Raw genomic sequence first — 26264 nt, forward strand, 5'->3', positions numbered from 1 at the left:
TAAAGAGCATGTGTACTATATCTATGTGTTTACTTTTCAAGGTCGAGTTGCTGATTAAAACATTTTATTCTTGCTACCCCCTGTACTTTAGAAGTTGTATTACAACCTTGACTGTCCTGTGATAAGATACACCGTACGTGTGTGTGCATGTCCACTGCGGTTATGTAAACAGTTACGTATTGAGGGATGAAGGAGAGAGGTGTGTTATCGCTGGCGGTAAACAAATAATAACCAGCCTCCTCTACTCTACTTAGTAAGTCAGTCTTGGCCGTCTTCCTGTGGTCGGGCGGACCGACTTCGAAGGCGTTAGAGTTACGGTTAAATATATAGGAAAATATATTTGGACAACAAACGTTCGCCAGTATCATCATTGCATAGCAATATGTGTTCGTAACCAGTATTTACCTGGCTTGACCTAGATTTACCTAGCGGATGTCAACAATAAACAACTTGCCCGACCTTTTTAAACAGCTATATTTTGTTTATTTTAAACCAATTTTGAGATGGATGACGACTTTGTACACTTTTCTAGAACTACGTATATTTTCTGGTCCATTTCCGATTTATCTATATATATTATCTAAACATCAAGATGTTCGGTAAATCAAAATAGCTATTACTCTGACAGGTAAGGTCACCTAAGTGCACGTGAACGCCTATAAAGGTATATATATATTTATTAACAATAGTATAGAGGACATTCGTACTTATCAATGCCGCCAGTTTACGATCAAACATAACCGCTCGTAATTTGTGTGTGTTCCGAGACAATCATGTGGTATAGATGTTATATAGAGGTAAAATGAGGCTGTTCACACAGGTCAAAATCAAATTATTTCTCGAACTGTATTTACCACGGGATAATAAACGTCGGTGGGTCATTAACAGTCGTGTATTTAATGTATAAATGGTAATAAGAGGAAAACATATAACCAGGTCTAACACTTTATAAATATACCAAACGTACGTAACAATATGGGCAATGATATCAATCACCACAGCTGAACACGGAACTTCACATTCCGGAGATTTTATGGCGAGTTTATACATGATGATTCGATCACCATTACCAGGTACATAGCTGGATATCGACGAGGAGAGAAAACTCCATGGTAGTGCCACATAGATAGATGATAGATGGTGTTATACAAACCAGCTTACACGAACTATATGAACTATATGAACTATATTGTTATATTATGAATAAACAACTTCATTAACTATTTCACACCAGACATCACCTGTTCCGGAATAGGATAGGACTAGAAGTATGTTGTCATTTGACTTACGATATTGGACGACTTCAACAAAAACAAACATCTAATGCTGTATACTATTAAAACACTTGATTCTTAGGGGAGTATATTCATGTCGCATAGATAACCTAAATGAAGGTACATGTATTATCTTGCCGAAGTTAAGGTGTTAAATACACTTAATTAGCATACGAAATTTGTCCTTATTATCACGAGCAGTTGACCTTTTGGCTTTGGATCAACAGGTACTTTTTTGAGTTGTGGCGGGATTTTGCCTTCTTAGTTCTTGGGCCACTAGAAGTTATTCAGAAGGTGACGATGTAGTGTGATAAGGGAAATAAAGACTCGGTCACGAGTCATCACTCGCCTGACATCTAGTCCATGACCACTGACCCATCTCCACATGTGGCGCTGTATTTGACGTCCGGACACAGTGGTTTCTGGCACTCGACGTCCGGACACAGTTGTTTTTGGACACTCGACGTCCGGACACAGTGGTTTCTGACACTCGACGTCCGGACACAGTGGTTTCTGGTACTCGACGTCCGGACAAAGTGGTTTCTGGTACTCGACGTCCGGACAAAGTGGTTTCTGGTACTCGACGTCCGGACACAGTTGTTTCTGACACTCGACGTCCGGACACAGTCATTTCTGACACTCGACGTCCGGACTCAGTTGTTTCTGACACTCGACGTCCGGACACAGTTGTTTCTGACACTCGACGTCCGGACACAGTGGTTTCTGACACTCGACGTCCGGACACAGTGGTTTCTGACACTCGACGTCCGGACACAGTGGTTTCTGACACTCGACGTCCGGACACAGTGGTTTCTGACACTCGACGTCCGGACACAGTGGTTTCTGGTACTCGACGTCCGGACACAGTGGTTTCTGGTACTCGACGTCCGGACACAGTGGTTTCTGACACTCGACGTCCGGACACAGTGGTTTCTGACACTCGACGTCCGGACACAGTGGTTTCTGACACTCGACGTCCGGACTCAGTGGTTTCTGGTACTCGACGTCCGGACACAGTGGTTTCTGACACTCGACGTCCGGACACAGTTGTTTCTGACACTCGACGTCCGGACACAGTGGTTTCTGACACTCGACGTCCGGACACAGTGGTTTCTGGTACTCGACGTCCGGACACAGTGGTTTCTGACACTCGACGTCCGGACTCAGTGGTTTCTGGTACTCGGCGTCCGGACACAGTGGTTTCTGGTACTCGACGTCCGGACACAGTTGTTTCTGACACTCGACGTCCGGACACTCGACGTCCGGACACAGTGGTTTCTGACACTCGACGTCCGGACACAATGGTTTCTGACACTCGACGTCCGGACACAGTGGTTTCTGACACTCGACGTCCGGACACAGTGGTTTCTGACACTCGACGTCCGGACACAGTGGTTTCTGACACTCAAGTCACATGATACAGGGGTGTTTGTGACGATCTTTCGTAGTGTTAAACCTGGAGTGCCAACAATGTGTGTGTGCAGCTGAATGGCGCTGACTGTCTCGTAAACTTCTCTCCTTCTCGTGCACAATATGCCAAGCATGTCACACATGCAAGGTCTGCCTTATCATGCATAAAGAGAGCATATCACATTTGTCAGCAACATGTGTGGCAGGCAGGAGGGAGCTTCATTGAGGGTGACATTGTGTGGTCGGTCATTTCAACCTGTGTCTGTTCTAGGTCTATGACTTGCATATGTTCTTTTGCTTTTGCAACATTTTGCACGCAAGCTAGACAGCATAATAGAAAACTCTCATTTATTTTATCTCCTTTTCCTGTGTACATTTCACTCTTTGTAAAAGAATAATATCTCGCGCTTTTATGTCATATGGATCCCGCCTTTTTATGCAAGGTCATTCGTGCGTTATTTACGAGTCATCTGGTGCCAAATGACGCTTGTAACGAGAGGAAGATGTGCTATACCAGCTGTTTATACACAAAATATATATTCGCACTATAGATGTGATTTAGTTTCGTATACGTTGGTAACGTCTGCTTGTTGAGATAATTAGCAGTTTTTAGCCTTTTTCTAACGACGGCGGGAAAACCTAACGAGCGTCTGCTTGCACAACGCGCCATTGACGTCGGCGTGGTCATCGTGTCGGAGCGGCCTTGAGAGTGATGAGGATTGGTTTATAACGCTAGACCAGTGGTCATTCATCAGAGCTTGCCCTAACAATTACTGCCTCGTCTCCCCTGACCTTCCGGTAATCAGGGCCGATCGATAGTGGCGGAGAGAAATCCAGAATAGACCACCGATCTCTCCCCTCATTCTTCCGACCAGGAAGTTAAAGACTGACCTAACAGTGACACAATTGTCACTCAATTCATAGAATGATTACATAGGTGCGATAGAATCGACACAAGGTCAGCCGTTAGGCAGCCCTAGTGGGGATCTAGAGTGAATGTACTGTCTAAACCGACGTCAGCACTGTCCTCACAGATCCCGTACATCCGATTTTGTACAGACAATTTCCCCCTTTTCGTAGTTTAGTTTCAGTCGTCGTTTCTATTTTCTACGACGACGGAAGACAACTCCCAGCAGGTCCAGCCTGGAACGTCTTTGTCATATCAGCAATGGTAATAAAGAGTTGTTTTATTCCATCGTTTAAACATTTCAGGAATGCCATTCCTTCAGTATCGACTATGGTCTACACCATTGCGTGACGTCGCTACTGACGTAATCATCTGATACCACACAATCAAAGTTCCGGTCAATTTCAGGTGTCTAACATCCTATTGTTTCATTAATGTTATACTGTAACCAGCCGTTAGCATGTCAAGGAGTTCGGAAGTTATCGATTTTAAGTACTGCTAAACATAGACTTTATTTAGCCTTCAGCAAAATTCCATTTAGTTTTCGTATGGCCAATAATGTATTCATCTGCAAAATACCAAAAGGATTATTCAATAATGTTTAATACAAATTAATGTAAAAGTTGTCCTGTCATAATGACATATATATCTCAACAGTAGGATACTCACTATATGTACTTTCCTCAACTTACAGGGATACCTTAAGACAATACATTAATTAATACAAAATGTCTTCCCCATGATGAAAGTATGCTAAGATGACAGGTCGTCCAGACGATACCAACCCGACGCGCCCCCTATCTCCGCCCGGAGGAGAACATGTCCCTCCCTGGAGTACGTTTTCCCGGTGATTTGTCTAATATTTATTCTTTCTCATAACTGATATATCAGGTGTAAGCTAATCTTCCATGATACGTCAGTTCCGACTTGTGCTATCGCCCAATCAAAATACCGGGCGCGTGAAACGTCTAGTCACATTTGACACGTTCCCACTAATCAGGGGCGACAACTCATAGTGTTTGTCACTATTTATCTGGTGTACTTCTGACGTGTACATGCTTGGGCGCGTTCGACTTCGTGTTTTTTCTTGATGGAATCTGACAACCACTTGTACTACACAGAATTTGACGCAGCCCTTGACGTGAAGACTGCTAAACAGTTACAGTGGTTGACCTGTCCTACACGGTCAGTATACATGACTTCGACCACGTGATCTGGTGCAAGATACTTTTTGCTGTCATTTTTGTGAATGTAGCGACACTGTTTAATGTAATAGAAAAAAATGCGCTTGAACCATCACACGGGTTGTTACAGCACCAGGGAATATCTTTGCTTCTTAAATTAAGGAATTAGCAACCTGCTTCTCTTTTGCTTATCTAAAGAAATACGCGAAAAGCCTAATTCCATGACAGAACAATTAAAATGTCACGATCTCAATATGAGAACAAGGGCAATCACTTTTAAAAGGATCTGTTTACAATGGATCCGTTACCAGAAGAACATATTAACATGTGTACATCAAATTTATCAAGCGATCGAAAAATGCCGACACGACGGTAGTAAGACAGAAGTTTAGGAAAAATTGTCTGGTTCGTCGACGACATTAGCCATGGAATTTGTTGGTACGACGGTAGTTAGAGAGGGGTTCCGAAAAAAGTGTTTCTGGTTCGTCAACGACATTAGCCATTGATTATATTGGTACGACGGTAGTTGGAGAGGGGTTTCTAAAAAAAAGTGTTTCTGGTTCGTCAACGACATTAGCCATTGATCATATTGGTACGACGGTAGTTAGACAGGGGTTTCCGAAAAAAGTGTTTCCGGTTCATCGACGACATTAGCCATGGATTATATTGGTACAACGGTAGTTAGAGAGGGGTTTCCGAAAAAAGAATTTCTGGTTCGTCGACGACATAATGCCATCGATTATATTGGTACGACGGTTGTTAGAGAGGGGTTCCGAAAAAAAGTGTTTCTGGTTCGTCGACGAAATTAGCCATTGATTATATTGGTATGACGGTAGTAAGAGAGGGGTTCCGAAAAAAGTGTTTCTGGTTCGTCGACGACATTAGCCATGGATTATATTGGTACGACGGTAGTTAGAGAGGGGTTCCGAAAAAAACTGTTTCTGGTTCGTCGACGACATTAACCATGGATTATATTGGTACGACGGTTGTTAGAGAGGGGTTCCGAAAAAAAGAATTTCTGGTTTCCTCGACGACATTAGCCATGGGTTATATTGGTACGACGGTAGTAAGAGAGGGGTTCCGAAAAAAATTGTTTCTGGTTCGTCGACGACATTAGCCATGGATTATATTGGTACGACGGTAGTTAGAGAGGGGTTCCGAAAAAAACTGTTTCTGGTTCGTCGACGACATTAACCATGGATTATATTGGTACGACGGTTGTTAGAGAGGGGTTCCGAAAAAAAGAATTTCTGGTTTCCTCGACGACATTAGCCATGGGTTATATTGGTACGACGGTAGTAAGAGAGGGGTTCCGAAAAAAATTGTTTCTGGTTCGTCGACGAAATTAGCCATGGATTATATTGGTACGACGGTAGTTAGGCAGAGAAAAAAAAGTTTACCGACAACATCACTCATGGGAAATATTGGTACAATATAGGGTTCGGTGACGTCAGCAATCTTAATATCGTATCGACTGCGACTTTAGGTATTAATGACCGAAGTGATCATTCAACTTATTACTTTTTTAAAGAAAGTACGCGTTCAAAATTCCTGATTGAGAAAGGACTAACCAGGCTTTTTGTTACCCGTATTGATAAGCGAGTTTGGCATGGTTTGTTCCTAACTATATGTCAAAAGGCCGGTGGAAAATCTGCATTAATTCTTACAATATTCTTTCTCAAACTATTGGTTTGGGTTTTTCTTGTTTACGATTTGAATACAACCATTCTGTAAACGTCATGATAAAGGGCGATAATCCTGAGTGATGATACTTGATTAATATTTCAATAACATCAGGCTATAAATAGTAACACAAACAATAAAGGATCATTCGTAATTTATCGCAGAACGTCATAAATCTCATCGATAACACGACAAACACACGAACTGCCTTATTGTTTGTGTTTTATAGATTACGCTTTATGATTATTGGTGCTGATGAAATGATGTCATAAATCAGCCCATCAGTCCGTGATTCGGACAGGTAGTTATTGCACGTTATGCTGGGTATGTAACGTTTACACCAGTGACGTCTTTACACGACATAGCACTCCTCATCAACACACGCCAAAGTCGTAAATATAAGTCCCGTCTTAATTATAACGTTCCCGTATCATGTTTAGTGACGGAAGAGTTCATTCTGGTACAGATATCCGGGTCAAGGCTGAAATGGGACAGGGTCTGTCGTGTATGTGGGAACCATTAAAGACAATATACCTAACTACCCAGATAATATCCCCCCCATATAAAGGCTAGTTTATATCATAGATACTTGTCACGTGATGAAACGGTCTGTCATCGAGTTCACTACTAACCAATCACTTCATCACAACGGTTCTTCCTCATCCCCTGAATGTGTCTTCAATTTTGTTTCATGGCAGTTGTAACGTCCCCAAATTGACGGTTCTGTTTGTTCAGAATAGCTCTTTATTTAGATTATGTTTGCGACATTTAATCACTTCCTTATCCTTCAAATAATTCTGTTTTAAACATCTTTTTGTTTTTGTTGATCGCATTTAAGGCAGGTTATCACTTCATCACACGATTTCATATTTCTACTGTTCTTAATTAGAGCATCTTTTCAAACAAAACAATGCTACTTAGGTCGTTACGGGCATGTAATCGTTATAAACAGGTTGTTGTTATAGAGAAGAAGTCGTTATATACAGTTGACCGTTATAGACAAATGATCGTAATAAACAGATGGTAGTTATATACATGTGGTCGTTATATACAGGTGTTCGTCATAGAGAGGTAGTCGTTACATTTGTATATTCATATGACTGGTATCGCAGATGATCGTTATATACAGATGGTAGCTATATACAGAAATTCGTTACAATGTATTTAACAGGCTTCGATATATACAGCAGATCGTTATAGACAGGTGTCATTATATACAGATGGTAGCTATATACAGATATTCGTTATTTAACAGGCTTCGATATATACAGCTGATCGTTATAGACAGATACCGTTATATACAGATGGTAGCTATATACATATATTCGTTATTTAACATGGTTCGATATATACAGGTGACCGTTATCAACAGGTAATCATTATATACAGATAGTAGATATATGCAGATTGTCTTTATAAACAGGGATCGTTATTTAACATGGTTCGATATATACAGGTGACCGTTATCAACAGGTAATCATTATATACAGATAGTAGATATATGCAGATTGTCTTTATAAACAGGGATCGTTATGTACAGGTGGTCGTTATAGACAAGTATATACGACTCGTACTTTTTAAAGGGGCATTCCTTCGTTCGGACATCAGAAACATGCACGATTTCTATTGATGAAATCTATGTGCAAACAATAAATGTATGGGTGTTTGTGCCTACATGTAAAGAAATTAACGCCGAAATGTACATGAAAGGGGCGTATCGTATACAAATACTGTAAATCTTTGCGGTGAATAGTGATACTGTGTTTTATCTTCAGAGTCAAACTGCCTTATTAATGTAAATATCATAACATTTACAATTTGAAAAAAAAATACATATTTTCCAGTAAGTTTAATTTTGACGACCTTAGCTTTATTCAAACGAAGGAAATGCTCCTTTAACGAGAATAAAAAAATCACTTCGATGAAAATTACCATAACTACCGCACTCGACGGAATTTTTGATCTAAGATAGACGTCATACATGTATATATTGTACATGTATATTTGGAACATGTTTTCATTGATAAACCTTTTTATCTTTCATCAAGGTATGAATGAGGAAATTATTTTGCGCATATACTTTGAATAGAGTATAGCCTAGGTTAACCGCAAGCTTTGTACCGTTTCATTGTGACGAGAATATCGATCGTAATATAATTAACATCATTACGTAGAATGTATCAGTTACGTATTTTCCTATTTTCAGTCTTGTTAATGAAGTCAGTCGTTAGAGTTTCTACAAACTTCTGTTAGTCAGCACTGGCGTTAATTGTTTGGTCTAAAGTAATACGATTGATACATAAAAAAACAAAATGATTTTTAGTTCCTGTTTATGTGAAGTGTTAAAATACGGCCGATAATGTTGTCATTATTTTATCATAGCGTGGCTTGGTTTGTTACAATTGTATACTAATTGACACAACTTCCAAGCATGGCTTCTCTCGGGCATGGCCTCTAGTTTGTCTCGTTCATAAACTGTCCTCTCCCTCATAACCAATAATCCTACCCTTGTAATTGATAACTTACCATTGCTGGGTACCTGCATATGTAACGAATTTTGTGTGAAGATAAGATCACAGGTATATATAGGTAATATAAATAAGGTTTGGACACAGGTATGGTATATGTAGGTAATATAAATGAGGTTTGGAGACAGGTATGGTATATGTAGGTAATATAAATAAGGTTTGGAGACAGGTATGGTTTATGTAGGTAATATAAATGTGGTTTGGAGACAGGTATGGTATATGTAGGTAATATAAATAAGGTTTGGAGACAGGTATGGTATATGTAGGTAATATAAATGAGGTTTGGAGACAGGTAAGGTATATGTAGGTAATATAAATGAGGTTTGGAGACAGGTATGGTATATGTAGGTAATATAAATGAGGTTTGGAGACAGGTATGGTTTATGTAGGTAATATAAATGATGTTTGGAGACAGGTATGGTATATGTAGGTAATATAAATGAGGTTTGGAGACAGGTAAGGTTTATGTAGGTAATATAAATGAGGTTTGGAGATAGGTATGGTATATGTAGGTAATATAAATTAGGTTTGGAGAGAGGTATGGTATATGTAGGTAATATAAATGAGGTTTGGAGACAGGTATGGTATATGTAGGTAATATAAATGAGGGTGGAGACAGGTATGGTATATGTAGGTAATATAAATGAGGTTTGGAGACAGGTATGGTATATGTAGGTAATATAAATGAGGGTGGATACAGGTATGGTATATGTAGGTAATATAAATGAGGTTTGGAGACAGGTATGGTATATGTAGGTAATATAAATGAGGTTTGGAGACAGGTATGGTATATGTAGGTAATATAAATGAGGTTTGAAGACAGGTATGGTATATGTAGGTAATAAGGAGACAGGTATGGTATATGTATGTAATATAAATGAGGTTTGGAGACAGGTATGGTATATGTAGGTAATAAGGAGACAGGTATGGTATATGAAGGTAATATAAATGAGGTTTGGAGACAGGTATGGTATATGTAGGTAATATAAATGAGGTTTGGAGACAGGTATGGTTTATGTAGGTAATATAAATGATGTTTGGAGACAGGTATGGTATATGTAGGTAATATAAATGAGGTTTGGAGACAGGTAAGGTTTATGTAGGTAATATAAATGAGGTTTGGAGATAGGTATGGTATATGTAGGTAATATAAATTAGGTTTGGAAAGAGGTATGGTATATGTAGGCAATATAAATGAGGTTTGGAGACAGGTATGGTATATGTAGGTAATATAAATGAGGGTGGAGACAGGTATGGTATATGTAGGTAATATAAATGAGGTTTGGAGACAGGTAAGGTATATGTAGGTAATATAAATGAGGTTTGGAAAGAGGTATGGTATATGTAGGCAATATAAATGAGGTTTGGAGACAGGTATGGTATATGTAGGTAATATAAATGAGGGTGGAGACAGGTATGGTATATGTAGGTAATATAAATGTGGTTTGGAGACAGGTATGGTATATGTAGGTAATATAAATGAGGTTTGGAGACAGGTATGGTATATGTAGGTAATATAAATGAGAGTGGAGACAGGTATGGTATATGTAGGTAATATAAATGAGGTTTGGAGACAGGTATGGTATATGTAGGTAATATAAATGAGGTTTGGAGACAGGTAAGGTATATGTAGGTAATATAAATGAGGTTTGAAGACAGGTATGGTATATGTAGGTAATAAGGAGACAGGTATGGTATATGTATGTAATATAAATGAGGTTTGGAGACAGGTATGGTATATGTAGGTAATAAGGAGACAGGTATGGTATATGAAGGTAATATAAATGAGGTTTGGAGACAGGTATGGTATATGTAGGTAATATAAATGAGGTTTGGAGACAGGTATGGTATATGTAGGTAATATAAATGATGTTTGGAGACAGGTATGGTATATGTAGGTAATATAAATGAGGTTTGGAGACAGGTAAGGTTTATGTAGGTAATATAAATGAGGTTTGGAGATAGGTATGGTATATGTAGGTAATATAAATTAGGTTTGGAAAGAGGTATGGTATATGTAGGCAATATAAATGAGGTTTGGAGACAGGTATGGTATATGTAGGTAATATAAATAAGGTTTGGAGACAGGTATGGTATATGTAGGTAATATAAATGAGGTTTGGAGACAGGTATGGTTTATGTAGGTAATATAAATGATGTTTGGAGACAGGTATGGTATATGTAGGTAATATAAATGAGGTTTGGAGACAGGTAAGGTTTATGTAGGTAATATAAATGAGGTTTGGAGACAGGTATGGTATATGTAGGTAATATAAATGAGGTTTGAAGACAGGTATGGTATATGTAGGTAATATAAATGAGGTTTGGAGACAGGTATGGTATATGTAGGTAATATAAATGAGGGTGGAGACAGGTATGGTATATGTAGGTAATATAAATGAGGTTTGGAGACAGGTATGGTATATGTAGGTAATATAAATGAGGGTGGATACAGGTATGGTATATGTAGGTAATATAAATGAGGTTTGGAGACAGGTATGGTATATATAGGTAATATAAATGAGGTTTGGAGACAGGTATGGTATATGTAGGTAATATAAATGAGGTTTGAAGACAGGTATGGTATATGTAGGTAATAAGGAGACAGGTATGGTATATGTATGTAATATAAATGAGGTTTGGAGACAGGTATGGTATATGTAGGTAATAAGGAGACAGGTATGGTATATGAAGGTAATATAAATGAGGTTTGGAGACAGGTATGGTTTATGTAGGTAATATAAATGATGTTTGGAGACAGGTATGGTATATGTAGGTAATATAAATGAGGTTTGGAGACAGGTAAGGTTTATGTAGGTAATATAAATGAGGTTTGGAGATAGGTATGGTATATGTAGGTAATATAAATTAGGTTTGGAAAGAGGTATGGTATATGTAGGCAATATAAATGAGGTTTGGAGACAGGTATGGTATATGTAGGTAATATAAATGAGGGTGGAGACAGGTATGGTATATGTTGGTAATATAAATGAGGTTTGGAGACAGGTATGGTATATGTAGGTAATATAAATGAGGGTGGAGACAGGTATGGTATATGTAGGTAATATAAATGAGGTTTGGAGACAGGTATGGTATATGTAGGTAATATAAATGAGGGTGGAGACAGGTATGGTATATGTAGGTAATATAAATGAGGTTTGGAGACAGGTATGGTATATGTAGGTAATATAAATGAGGTTTGGAGACAGGTAAGGTATATGTAGGTAATATAAATGAGGTTTGGAGACAGGTATGGTATATGTAGGTAATATAAATGAGGGTGGAGACAGGTATGGTATATGTAGGTAATATAAATGAGGTTTGGAGACAGGTATGGTATATGTAGGTAATATAAATGAAGTTTGGAGACAGGTATGGTATATGTAGGTAATATAAATGAGGTTTGGAGACAGGTATGGTATATGTAGGTAATATAAATGAGGTTTGGAGACAGGTATGGTATATGTAGGTAAAAAGGAGACAGGTATGGTATATGTAGGTAATATAAATAAGGTTTGGAGACAGGTATGGTATATGTAGGTAATATAAATGAGGTTTGGAGACAGGTATGGTATATGTAGGTAAAAAGGAGACAGGTATGGTATATGTAGGTAATATAAATAAGGTTTGGAGACAGGTATGGTATATGTAGGTAATATAAATGAGGTTTGGAGACAGGTAAGGTATATGTAGGTAATATAAATGAGGTTTGGAGACAGGTAAGGTATATGTAGGTAATATAAATGAGGTTTGGAGACAGGTATGGTATATGTAGGTAAAAAGGAGACAGGTATGGTATATGTAGGTAATATAAATAAGGTTTGGAGACAGGTATGGTATATGTAGGTAATATAAATGAGGTTTGGAGACAGGTAAGGTATATGTAGGTAATAAGGAGACAGGTATGGTATATGTAGGTAATATAAATGAGGTTTGGAGACAGGTAAGGTATATGTAGGTAATAAGGAGACAGGTATGGTATATGTAGGTAATAAGGAGACAGGTATGGTATATGTAGGTAATATAAATGAGGGTGGAGACAGGTATGGTATATGTAGGTAATATAAATGAGGTTTGGAGACAGGTAAGGTATATGTAGGTAATATAAATTAGGTTTGGAGACAGGTAAGGTATATGTAGATAATATAAATTAGGTTTGGAGACAGGTATGGTATATGTAGGTAATATAAATGAGGTTTGGAGACAGGTATGGTATATGTAGGTAATATAAATAAGGTTTGAAGACAGGTATGGTATATGTAGGTAATATAAATAAGGTTTGGAGACAGGTATGGTATATGTAGGTAATATAAATGAGGTTTGGAGACAGGTAAGGTATATGTAGGTAATAATGAGTTTTGGAGACAGGTATGGTATATGTAGGTAATAAGGAGACAGGTATGGTATATGTAGGTAATATAAATGAGGTTTGGAGACAGGTAAGGTTTATGTAGGTTATATAAATGAGGTTTGGAGACAGGTAAGGTATATGTAGTTAAAAAGGAGACAGGTATGGTATATGTAGGTAATATAAATTAGGTTTGGAGAAAGGTATGGTATATGTAGGTAATATAAATGAGGTTTGGAGACAGATATGATATATGTAGGTAATAAGGAGACAGGTAAGGTTTATGTAGGTAATATAAATGGGGTTTGGAGACAGGTATGGTATATGTAGGTAATATAAATGAGGTTTGGAGACAGGTAAGGTATATGTAGGTAATATTAATGAGGTTTGGAGACAGGTAAGGTTGATGTAGGTAATATAAATGGGGTTGGTATATGTAGGTAATATAAATGAGGTTTGGAGACAGGTATGGTATATGTAGGTAATATAAATGAGGTTTGGAGACAGGTAAGGTATATGTAGGTAATATTAATGAGGTTTGGAGACAGGTAAGGTTGATGTAGGTAATATAAATGGGGTTGGTATATGTAGGTAATATAAATGAGGTTTGGAGATAGGTAAGGTTGATGTAGGTAATATAAATGGGGTTGGTATATGTAGGTAATAAGGAGACAGGTAAGGTTTATGTAGGTAATATAAATGGGGTTTGGAGACAGGTATGGTATATGTAGGTAATATAAATGAGGTTTGGAGACAGGTAAGGTATATGTAGGTAATATTAATGAGGTTTGGAGACAGGTAAGGTTGATGTAGGTAATATAAATGGGGTTGGTATATGTAGGTAATATAAATGAGGTTTGGAGATAGGTAAGGTTGATGTAGGTAATATAAATGGGGTTGGTATATGTAGGTAATATAAATGAGGTTTGGAGACAGGTATGGGATATATGGGTAATATAAATGAGGTTTGGAGACAGGTAAGGTTTATGTAGGTAATATAAATTAGGTTTTGAGACAGGTATGGTATATGTAGGTAATATAAATGAGGTTTTGAGATAGGTATGGTATATAAATATTTGTAACATTTTTACAGGTATTTTTTTTAATATCTGTTAAAGCATAAGCAGTTGATAAACCAGTAAACAATAAGAAAGAAAAACTATTTCTGATGTGGACGTTTTGACAGTTTATCTTTACACACAGACAGAACAACCCGACAACTGGTGTAAAAGCAAAATAACCGAACCCAATTTGGTGGGAAAGGTAAACTACACGAAACGTTTCACAATAATATCATCTACCTAATTTTGTCGTATGCTGTCGATTTCCTTGAGGTAACAATTATGACGTCAAAATGGTCACGCATTGGGTGTCATTTTTAGGTTTTTAAACACCACTCCCACCTGTGCCGTTTATATAACGGTTTTGCAGAGGAAATGTAGATAGTTTACCATAAACGTTTGCACTTAATTAGTAACGCTCATTGCGTAATAGCCAACAATAAATACACTGCAGGTGGTTAGGCTTCAGTGTTAAGAGTTATGGCGAAACATGTATACAGGTATTAGAGAAAGTCTTCCGAGCCGGTCTAAATTGATATTTACGGTGCAGGATTTGCAGTCTGGTTGATGGGTTTGTGTTCGCCTGTATATTTTCTCCGAATGTTCTATTAATGTTTACGCTGCATTTATTATATAAACCTGAGTGGGTTTGAAAACAATTCATGAAGGATGCATTACGTGAAAAACGAGTTTTTCTCTTCTCGTATTCTATCTAACCCGTTGAGGTGTCGCCCTGCTATATTCAACTGTTAATTATCCAAGTTAACCAGTCTTTAGTGCATTGTAATAGAATACGAAAGTAGACGTGGTACAGCAATATTTAACCAACATTAAAATGGTGCACGAAGCTTCTATACAGATAATTATATATGGTTCGTGATAAGTTGCTTTGTTTTCGTTAACAAATATATCAACAACACAAAGCGCGATCAGACATTGAATATGGCCTTCAGTTTAACACAAATCTGCATAGAATAAGACGATGCTCAAACACGTGGTGTGCTGCACGTGAAGGCCTCGTTCGACGTCTTTGTCGGAGACCGATAACACCAGAGTTATTTCGGAGTAACGTGTGACAATATACACATGCATTGTTTAGATAAGCTTCTGTTAAAGCAAGCGACGGCAAAACACAATATCGAACAAAATGGCGACTGGAGAAGGTCGTGTCACGAACTAGCAGCGTGGGGCCTTATACATTTTACTACCATTCCACTGCTGTTTTTATTAAGTTTAACATCAAGGTCTGTCGGTATGTATATAACCATGATATCATTTTCCCGCTCATTTTTATCGCCGTTACTTGTGGAACCATTTATAATACTTTTTTTTTTATTTTCACATTTATCGTCATTACACACACACGTGACTGTTACATTACAACAATGAATCCAACATCCGTAAGTCATTTTAGAATGTTAGGTATCCCATTGGTTTATCAGATATATTTATATATCTTAATACATAGCATTAATCATCTGAAGGATACATAACAGTGCGTGCCTTCCCTACCCACCGGAGACTATCGCCATGGCTGCCCTCCAACATGCGGCCGATCTGTTACCCTTAGCTTCAGAGGCTGGTGGGTTCCCGCGTAATAAATGCACCGAGTGCACTGTCGGCTAAATCTTACTAAAACCCATAAAATCACTTCTTGTACGTAATTAAGCTTAAGATTTGTCTTCAATTAAGAAAATCGAACACTGAACTTAAGTGCAAATCCACCATTAATCACAAAGTTCACACACCGCGCGCCAACTAAAGTCTCTCAGTACATGCCTCCGATTCACACATAACAAGCGAACAACAACGGGCTGGCTAACCAAACACGTGACTTGTCGCAATAAACGTATTAGACAATGTATATACTTAACGAACACACACCATATACTTTGTATGGAAAAGTAGGAATGGGATATTACTGCACAGAGGCTAAATCAACACGGTACTAAAAACATATGACCAACTTCATTAATCCGGCAACATTTTCTTTTTTGTAAAATTACTGTAAAATGGCAAGCATTTTTTTAAAGCAAATGTTCATATTCGCAACATGACGCAAAAGTTCAAGCAAAGCTGATGAAACATCGCCATGTAGCCTTTATACGTACCGTTGGGGAGAAAAAAGGTACATCGGCAGGTAATTAGCGACCCCTACTGGAGAGAAACAGTACATCGGCAGGTAATTTAGTCTTATATAAAAGTACCAAATGAGCGACCCCTACCGGAGAGAAATGGTACAAAGGCAGGTTATCTAGTCTAATTAAAACAATATGAACTGAGAAATATAGTCCCAAGATTGGTCATCAAGTCTTACAATGGTATCAACTCAGCGACATCTAGCGGAGAGAAATAGTACCAAGATTGGCCATCAAGTCTTACAATGGTATCAACTCAGCGACATCTAGTGGAGAGAAATGGTACCAAGGCTGGTAATCAAGTCTTACAATGGTATCAACTCAGCGACATCTAGTGGGGAGAAATGGTAAAAGGCAGGTACCTGTAATGCAGTCGAACACAGTCGTATCACCTGAGCGACACCTAGTGAGGGGAATGCTTACCAAGGCAGGTAATCCAGTCTAATAAACTATATCAATTTTAACGAAATCTCCCAGTGATGTCTGGCCTGAAGCTTTACTTTTCCAAAAACGTTAGAGTGCTACCAACAGCATTCTTTATCAGTAAGCAAAGCAGTAAAGCTAGAGATAGATGGAGAAGCTCGCGGACGTATACTGATAATTTACTATGGAGTTTCTCTCATATGTAGCTTGTTAACAAGGTCTTTATGATTTTAACGTTTACCGATCATAACTAAACAATATCGCCGGCATTCGAGAAATAGCAGTATAATGTCCATCAATCCTGTATGAGCAGTCGGATCTCTCTGACTTTATCAATCATATTTAGTTTACAATTAATTTCCCGTCTGTACCCCTATAGATGGTGACGTCACAGACAGCAGGTACCCAATCACTGTTTTTAAGTATATTAGCGACTCAATCAAAGTAAACAGACTATTTATATCTATGTGAAAACCAACTCCAATATGGCTGACACAGCGACCAATTAATAAGTTACAATACCTGGATGGTAGTTACAAGACTTACTGTTGCCCTGCACGTTTAAAATCTGTTTCAGATTTACTGTATCAAAAACTAATTTTCATAGAGCTATTCACATGTTTGTCTAGTTTACAACCCTTAAATGAGTCTCGGCCGATTAACGCTTGGAAAACATCGCTTCTGAACTGATACATCAACAAAAACTTGGGAAAACTCCGAAGGTTTCATAATGGCGACCTGTACCTCAATAAACAGTTTAAAGCAACGAAACTCAGATTGGGTCTAAATACTAACCGCTGCTAGTCTGAATACTGGATAATATGGAACTTCGAATATAAATACAGCGACTCTTGTTTTATGTATTATTGTTAATATTGTGGTATGATTTATTGTTACATTATTGTTGTGTATGCTAACCACGAAAATTTGTACCAATAAAATAACTTGACAGCTCCAAACCACGAAAAAAAAGAGCACACGAATATTTTTGTTATACAGTAACTACACACTATGTTAAAACAACGAAATAAATTACGAGTACAACCATACATTAACACACGTGTAACATACAAATACAACCATACATTAACACACGTGTAACATATTACAACCATACATTAACACACGTGTAACATACAAATACAACCATACATTAACACACGTGTAACATACAAATACAACCATACATTAACACACATGTAACATACAAATACAACGATACTTTAACACACGTGTTTAGTAACATACAAATACAACCACACATTAACACACATGTTACATACAAATACAACCATACATTAACACACGTGTAACATACAAATACAACCATACATTAACACACGTGTTTAGTAACATACAAATACAACCATACATTAACACACGTGTAACATACAAATACAACCATACATTAACACACATGTAACATACAAATATAACCATACATTAACACACGTGTTTAGTAACATACAAATACAACCATACATTAACACACGTGTAACATACAAATACAACCATACATTAACACACGTGTAACATACATTACAACCATACATTAACACACGTGTAATATACATTTACAACCATACATTAACACACGTGTAACATACAAATACAACCATACATTAACACACGTGTAACATACAAATACAACCATACATTAACACACGTGTAACATACATTACAACCATACATTAACACACGTGTAACATACAAATACAACCATACATTAACACACGTGTAACATACAAATACAACCATACATTAACACACGTGTAACATACATTACAACCATACATTAACACACGTGTAATATACATTTACAACCATACATTAACACAAGTGTAACATACAAATACAACCATACATTAACACACGTGTTTAGTAACATACAAATATAACCATACATTAACATACATGTAACATACAAATACAACGATACATTAACACACATGTGACATACAAATACAACGATACATTAACACACGTGTTTAGTAACATACAAATACAACCATACATTAACACACGTGTTTAGTAACATACAAATACAACCATACATTAACACACGTGTTTAGTAACATACAAATACAACGATACATTAACACACGTGTAACATACAAATACAACCATACATTAACACACGTGTAACATACAAATACAACCATACATTAACACACGTGTAACATACAAATACAACCATACATTAACACACGTGTAACATACAAATACAACCATACATTAACACACGTGTTTAGTAACATACAAATACAACCATACATTAACACACGTGTAACATACAAATACAACCATACATTAACACACACGTGTAACATACAAATACAACCATACATTAACACACGTGTAACATACAAATACAACCATACATTAACACACATGTAACATACAAATACAACCATACATTAACACACGTGTCACATACAAATACAACGATACATTAACACACTTGTTTAGTAACATACAAATACAACGATACATTAACACACGTGTAACATACAAATACAACCATACATTAACACACGTGTAACATACAAATACAACCATACATTAACACACGTGTAACATACAAATACAACCATACATTAACACACACGTAACATACAAATACAACGATACATTAACACACGTGTAACATACAAATACAACCATACATTAACACACGTGTAACATACAAATACAACCATACATTAACACACGTGTAACATACAAATACAACCATACATTAACACACGTGTAACATACAAATACAACCATACATTAACACACGTGTTTAGTAACATACAAATACAACGATACATTAACACACGTGTAACATACAAATACAACCATACATTAACACACGTGTTTAGTAACATACAAATACAACGATACATTAACACACATGTAACATACAAATACAACCATACATTAACACACGTGTCACATACAAATACAACGATACATTAACACACGTGTTTAGTAACATACAAATACAACGATACATTAACACACGTGTAACATACAAATACAACCATACATTAACACACGTGTAACATACAAATACAACCATACATTAACACACGTGTAACATACAAATACAACCATACATTAACACACGTGTAACATACAAATACAACCATACATTAACACACGTGTAACATACATTACAACCATACATCAACACACGTGTAACATACAAGTACAACCATACATTAACACACATGTTATACAAATACAACCATACATTAACACACGTGTAACATACATTACAACCATACATTAACACACGTGTAATATACATTTACAACCATACATTAACACACGTGTAACATACAAATACAACCATACATTAACACACGTGTAACATACAAATACAACCATACATTAACACACGTGTAACATACATTACAACCATACATTAACACACGTGTAACATACAAATACAACCATACATTAACACACGTGTAACATACAAATACAACCATACATTAACACACGTGTAACATACATTACAACCATACATTAACACACGTGTAATATACATTTACAACCATACATTAACACAAGTGTAACATACAAATACAACCATACATTAACACACGTGTTTAGTAACATACAAATATAACCATACATTAACATACATGTAACATACAAATACAACGATACATTAACACACATGTGACATACAAATACAACGATACATTAACACACGTGTTTAGTAACATACAAATACAACCATACATTAACACACGTGTTTAGTAACATACAAATACAACCATACATTAACACACGTGTTTAGTAACATACAAATACAACGATACATTAACACACGTGTAACATACAAATACAACCATACATTAACACACGTGTAACATACAAATACAACCATACATTAACACACGTGTAACATACAAATACAACCATACATTAACACACGTGTAACATACAAATACAACCATACATTAACACACGTGTTTAGTAACATACAAATACAACCATACATTAACACACGTGTAACATACAAATACAACCATACATTAACACACGTGTAACATACAGATACAACCATACATTAACACACACGTAACATACAAATACAACCATACATTAACACACGTGTAACATACAAATACAACCATACATTAACACAGGTGTAACATACAAATACAACCATACATTAACACACATGTAATATACAAATACAACCATACATTAACACACGTGAACCATACAAATACAACCATACATTAACACACGTGTAGCATACAAATACAACCATACATTAACACACGTAACATATAAATACAACCATACATTAACACACGTGTAGCATACAAATACAACCATACATTAACAAACGTGTAACATACAAATACAGCCATACATTAACACACACGTGTCATATACAAATACAACCAAACATTAACACACATGTAACATACAAATACAACCATACATTGACACACGTAACATACAAATACAACCATACATTAACACACGTGTAACATACAAATACAACCATACATTAACACACGTGTAACATACAAATACAACCATACATTAACACACAGGTAACATACAAATACAACCATACATTAACACACGTGTAACATACAAATACAACCATACATTAACACACACGTGTAACATACAAGTACAACCATACATTAACACACACGTAACATACAAATACAACCATACATTAACACACGTGTAACATACAAATACAACCATACATTAACACACGTGTAACATACAAATACAACCATACATTAACACATGTGTAGCATACAAATACAACCATACATTAACACAAATGTAACATACAAATACAACCATACATTAACACACGTGAACCATACAAATACAACCATACATTAACACACGTGTAACATACAAATACAACCATACATTAACACACGTGTAACATACAAATACAGCCATACATTAACACACGTGAACCATAGAAATACAACCATACATTAACACACGTGTAACATACAAATACAACCATACATTAACACACGTGTAACATACAAATACAGCCATATATTAACACCCATGTAACATACAAATACAGCCATACATTAACACACGTGAACCATACAAATACAACCATACATTAACACCCATGTAACATACAAATACAGCCATATATAAACACACGTGAACCATACAAATACAGCCATACATTAACACACGTGTAACATACAAATACAGCCATACATTAACACACGTGTAACATACAAATACAGCCATATATAAACACACGTGTAACATACAAATACAGCCATACATTAACACACGTGTAACATACAATACCACGTGATTTAAGTGGTACACATCTTGATTTATAGAAAGAAAACACAGCCACTGGATCTGAGTGGTACACATGATGATTGAAGAACAAAACAAAAAGCTCAATATTTTGGTTGTGAGTGTAATTTAACAGTCGGTAATCGATGAGATTAGTACGGGTTTGTACGGAGAGGCTCCTCTTACATCACGTACTTATTACCTGCATGGTTTAAACTCAAAATTCTCGTGTTTTGTTGTTTTACTTTTTAATCAAGTCTCTAAGGAAAACACACATGCTTTAGGAACTCTTGTGTTTAAAACATACTTTTGTCTCGTTGTAGTAAGAAGAATATTTTTGTTGTATTCAGATGTTTTGACAAACAAGTATTAATACTAATATTTGCTTTAAAACATCAATGTAAGGACCAAACAAATATTGTACATTGTGTGTAAAGACTAACATTTACTTGTGTGCTACAATAAACAAAAAGAATACAAGGTCGCCCAGAGTGTAAGATATAATTTCAGTACAATGTATCATTCAAACTTGGCAATGCCCACATTTTCACAGAACTTGCAATGTTAAGCGTGTTGCAGATTTTAAGATGATAATTAGTTTATTTTTAAAAACTTTTTAATGACAATGTATTTTGGGGTCACAGACTTGACAATTATTACATTTGCAAATTAGATCTATGACACTTCCTGCGATCCTACCAAAATTAAACATTAACATAGAAAGTTCTTCTTTGAGCACGGAGTAATGAAGTGTTCAGGAAAATAATTTGTGCAGTATAAAACTGGAACCATAGAATCTCCCGTTAATTGTAGAATTACTTGGCATCAAAATCCCTTCTGTGGCCTCTAATCTGACAGTGCAAGCAAATTTGTAGCATGGCTATGACACGACATTACACGGTTGAATCAGAACAATAAAAATGTGACTTCACTTGTTTTTGCACCTGCAATTAATCAAAATTAAATCCGATGAACCTGAGGTAAAGGCCAGCCAGAATCACAATTCCTTTTAAATGACGTGCTATAATAATGACAACGTCACTATTCCTACAAAACCGTAGTAAATATTAGATGGTGTGTAGTCAGTATAAAATAGTCCAAGGATAGAATTAGTGATATACGGACATTCTAATCACTTATTTCTTATTTGTTATCAAAATATGTTATTAATTATTTGTTATCAAAATATGTTATTAATTATTTGTTATCAAACTATGTTATTAATTATTAAGTATTTGTTATAACTTATTTCTTATTACTTATTTGTTATTATTAATTTGTTATTTTCTTATTTGTGATAACTTATTTGTTATTATTCATTTGTCATTTCTTAATTGTTATAATTAATTTGTTATTAAAATCTGTTTCTAATTATTTGTTATTAATTATTTGTTATAACATATTTGTCATTATTCATTTGTTCTTTCTTAATTGTTATTGTTAATTTGTTATTAAAATCTGTTTCTAATTATGTGTTATTAATTATTTTTAATAACTTATTTGTAATAACTTATTTGTAATAACTTATTTGTAGATTATTTGTTATTTATTATTTGATATAGATTATTTGTTAGGGAAATGGAAGGACTTAGGTGACGAGGGGGTAGGGAAAAATGAAACGATTCATGTGACGGGGGGGGGGGGGGGGGGGGGGGGGGTTAGGGAAATGAAAGAATTTATTTGATAAGGGGGTAGGGATATGAAAGGACATATGTAACGAGGGGGTAGGGATATGGAAAGATTTATGTAACGAGGGGTAGGGATATGGAAAGATTTTGTGACGAGGGGGTAGGGAAATGGAAGAACTAAAGGTACCGTGTAAGGTTTGTGGTAGATAGAATGGTACCGTGTAAGGTTTGTGGTATATAGAATGGTACCGTGTAAGGTTTGTGGTATATAGAATGGTACCGTGTAAGGTTTGTGGTAGATAGACTGGTACTGTGTAAGGTTTGTGGTATATAGAATGGTACCGTGTAAGGTTTGTGGTAGATAGACTGGTACTGTGTAAGGTTTGTGGTATATAGAATGGTACCGTGTAAGGTTTGTAGTAGATAGAAAGGCACCGTGTAAGGTTTGTGGTATATAGACAGGTACCGTGTAAGGTTTGTGGTATATAGAATGGTACCGTGTAAGGTTTGTGGTAGATAGAATGGTACCGTGTAAGGTTTGTGGTATATAGAATGGTACCGTGTAAGGTTTGTGGTATATAGAATGGTACAGTGTAAGGTTTGTGGTATATAGAATGGTACCGTGTAAGGTTTGTGGTATATAGAATGGTACCGTGTAAGGTTTGTAGTAGATAGAAAGGCACCGTGTAAGGTTTGTGGTATATAGAATGGTACCGTGTAAGGTTTGTAGTAGATAGAAAGGCACCGTGTAAGGTTTGTGGTAGATAGAATGGTACCGTGTAAGGTTTGTGGTAGATAGAATGGTACCGTGTAAGGTTTGTGGTATATAGACAGGTACCGTGTAAGGTTTGTGGTAGATAGAATGGTACCGTGTAAGGTTTGTGGTAGATAGAATGGTACCGTGTAAGGTTTGTGGTATATAGAATGGTACCGTGTAAGGTTTGGTAGATAGACAGGTACAGTGTAAGGTTTGTGGTATATAGAATGGTACCGTGTAAGGTTTGTGGTAGATAGACAGGTACCGTGTAAGGTTTGTGGTATATAGACAGGTACCGTGTAAGGTTTGTGGTAGATAGAATGGTACCGTGTAAGGTTTGTGGTAGATAGAATGGTACAGTGTAAGGTTTGTGGTAGATAGACTGGTACTGTGTAAGGTTTGTGGTATATAGAATGGTACCGTGTAAGGTTTGTGGTAGATAGACTGGTACTGTGTAAGGTTTGTGGTATATAGAATGGTACCGTGTAAGGTTTGTAGTAGATAGAAAGGCACCGTGTAAGGTTTGTGGTATATAGACAGGTACCGTGTAAGGTTTGTGGTATATAGAATGGTACCGTGTAAGGTTTGTGGTAGATAGAATGGTACCGTGTAAGGTTTGTGGTATATAGAATGGTACCGTGTAAGGTTTGTGGTATATAGAATGGTACCGTGTAAGGTTTGTGGTAGATAGAATGGTACCGTGTAAGGTTTGTGGTAGATAGAATGGTACCGTGTAAGGTTTGTGGTAGATAGAATGGCACCGTGTAAGGTTTGTGGTATATAGAATGGTACCGTGTAAGGTTTGTAGTAGATAGAAAGGCACCGTGTAAGGTTTGTGGTAGATAGAATGGTACCGTGTAAGGTTTGTGGTAGATAGAATGGTACCGTGTAAGGTTTGTGGTAGATAGAATGGTACCGTGTAAGGTTTGTGGTAGATAGAATGGTACCGTGTAAGGTTTGTGGTAGATAGAATGGTACCGTGTAAGGTTTGTGGTAGATAGAATGTACCGTGTAAGGTTTGTGTAGATAGACAGGTACAGTGTAAGGTTTGTGGTATATAGAATGGTACCGTGTAAGGTTTGTGGTAGATAGAATGGTACCGTGTAAGGTTTGTGGTAGATAGAATGGTACCGTGTAAGGTTTGTGGTAGATAGAATGGTACCGTGTAAGGTTTGTGGTAGATAGAATGGTACCGTGTAAGGTTTGTGGTAGATAGAATGGTACCGTGTAAGGTTGTGGTAGATAGACTGGTACCGTGTAAGGTTTGTGGTAGATAGAATGGTACCGCGTAAGGTTTGTGGTAGATAGAATGGTACCGTGTAAGGTTTGTGGTAGATAGAATGGTACCGTGTAAGGTTTGTGGTATATAGAATGGTACCGTGTAAGGTTTGTGGTAGATAGACAGGTACCGTGTAAGGTTTGTGGTAGATAGAATGGTACCGTGTAAGGTTTGTGGTAGATAGAATGGTACCGTGTAAGGTTTGTGGTAGATAGAATGGTACCGTGTAAGGTTTGTGGTAGATAGAATGGTACCGTGTAAGGTTTGTGGTAGATAGAATGGTACCGTGTAAGGTTTGTGGTATATAGAATGGTACCGTGTAAGGTTTGTGGTA

At 36.6% G+C, this 26264-nt stretch overlaps 1 protein-coding gene across 1 annotated transcript in view; it reads right to left on the reverse strand.

The window, feature by feature from the left end:
- Positions 1-1901: 1901 nt before the first annotated feature.
- The window catches only part of LOC117339784 (keratin-associated protein 16-1-like), a 35321-nt gene continuing 10958 nt past the window's right edge, over positions 1902-26264 (reverse strand). The window contains exon 2 of the mRNA XM_033901494.1: positions 1902-2672. Coding sequence (XP_033757385.1) covers positions 1902-2672 — 771 coding nt within the window. The remainder of the gene's footprint in view (positions 2673-26264) is intronic.

The sequence above is a fragment of the Pecten maximus genome, chromosome 12, assembly GCF_902652985.1.
Source record: "Pecten maximus chromosome 12, xPecMax1.1, whole genome shotgun sequence".
NCBI lineage: Eukaryota > Metazoa > Mollusca > Bivalvia > Pectinida > Pectinidae > Pecten > Pecten maximus.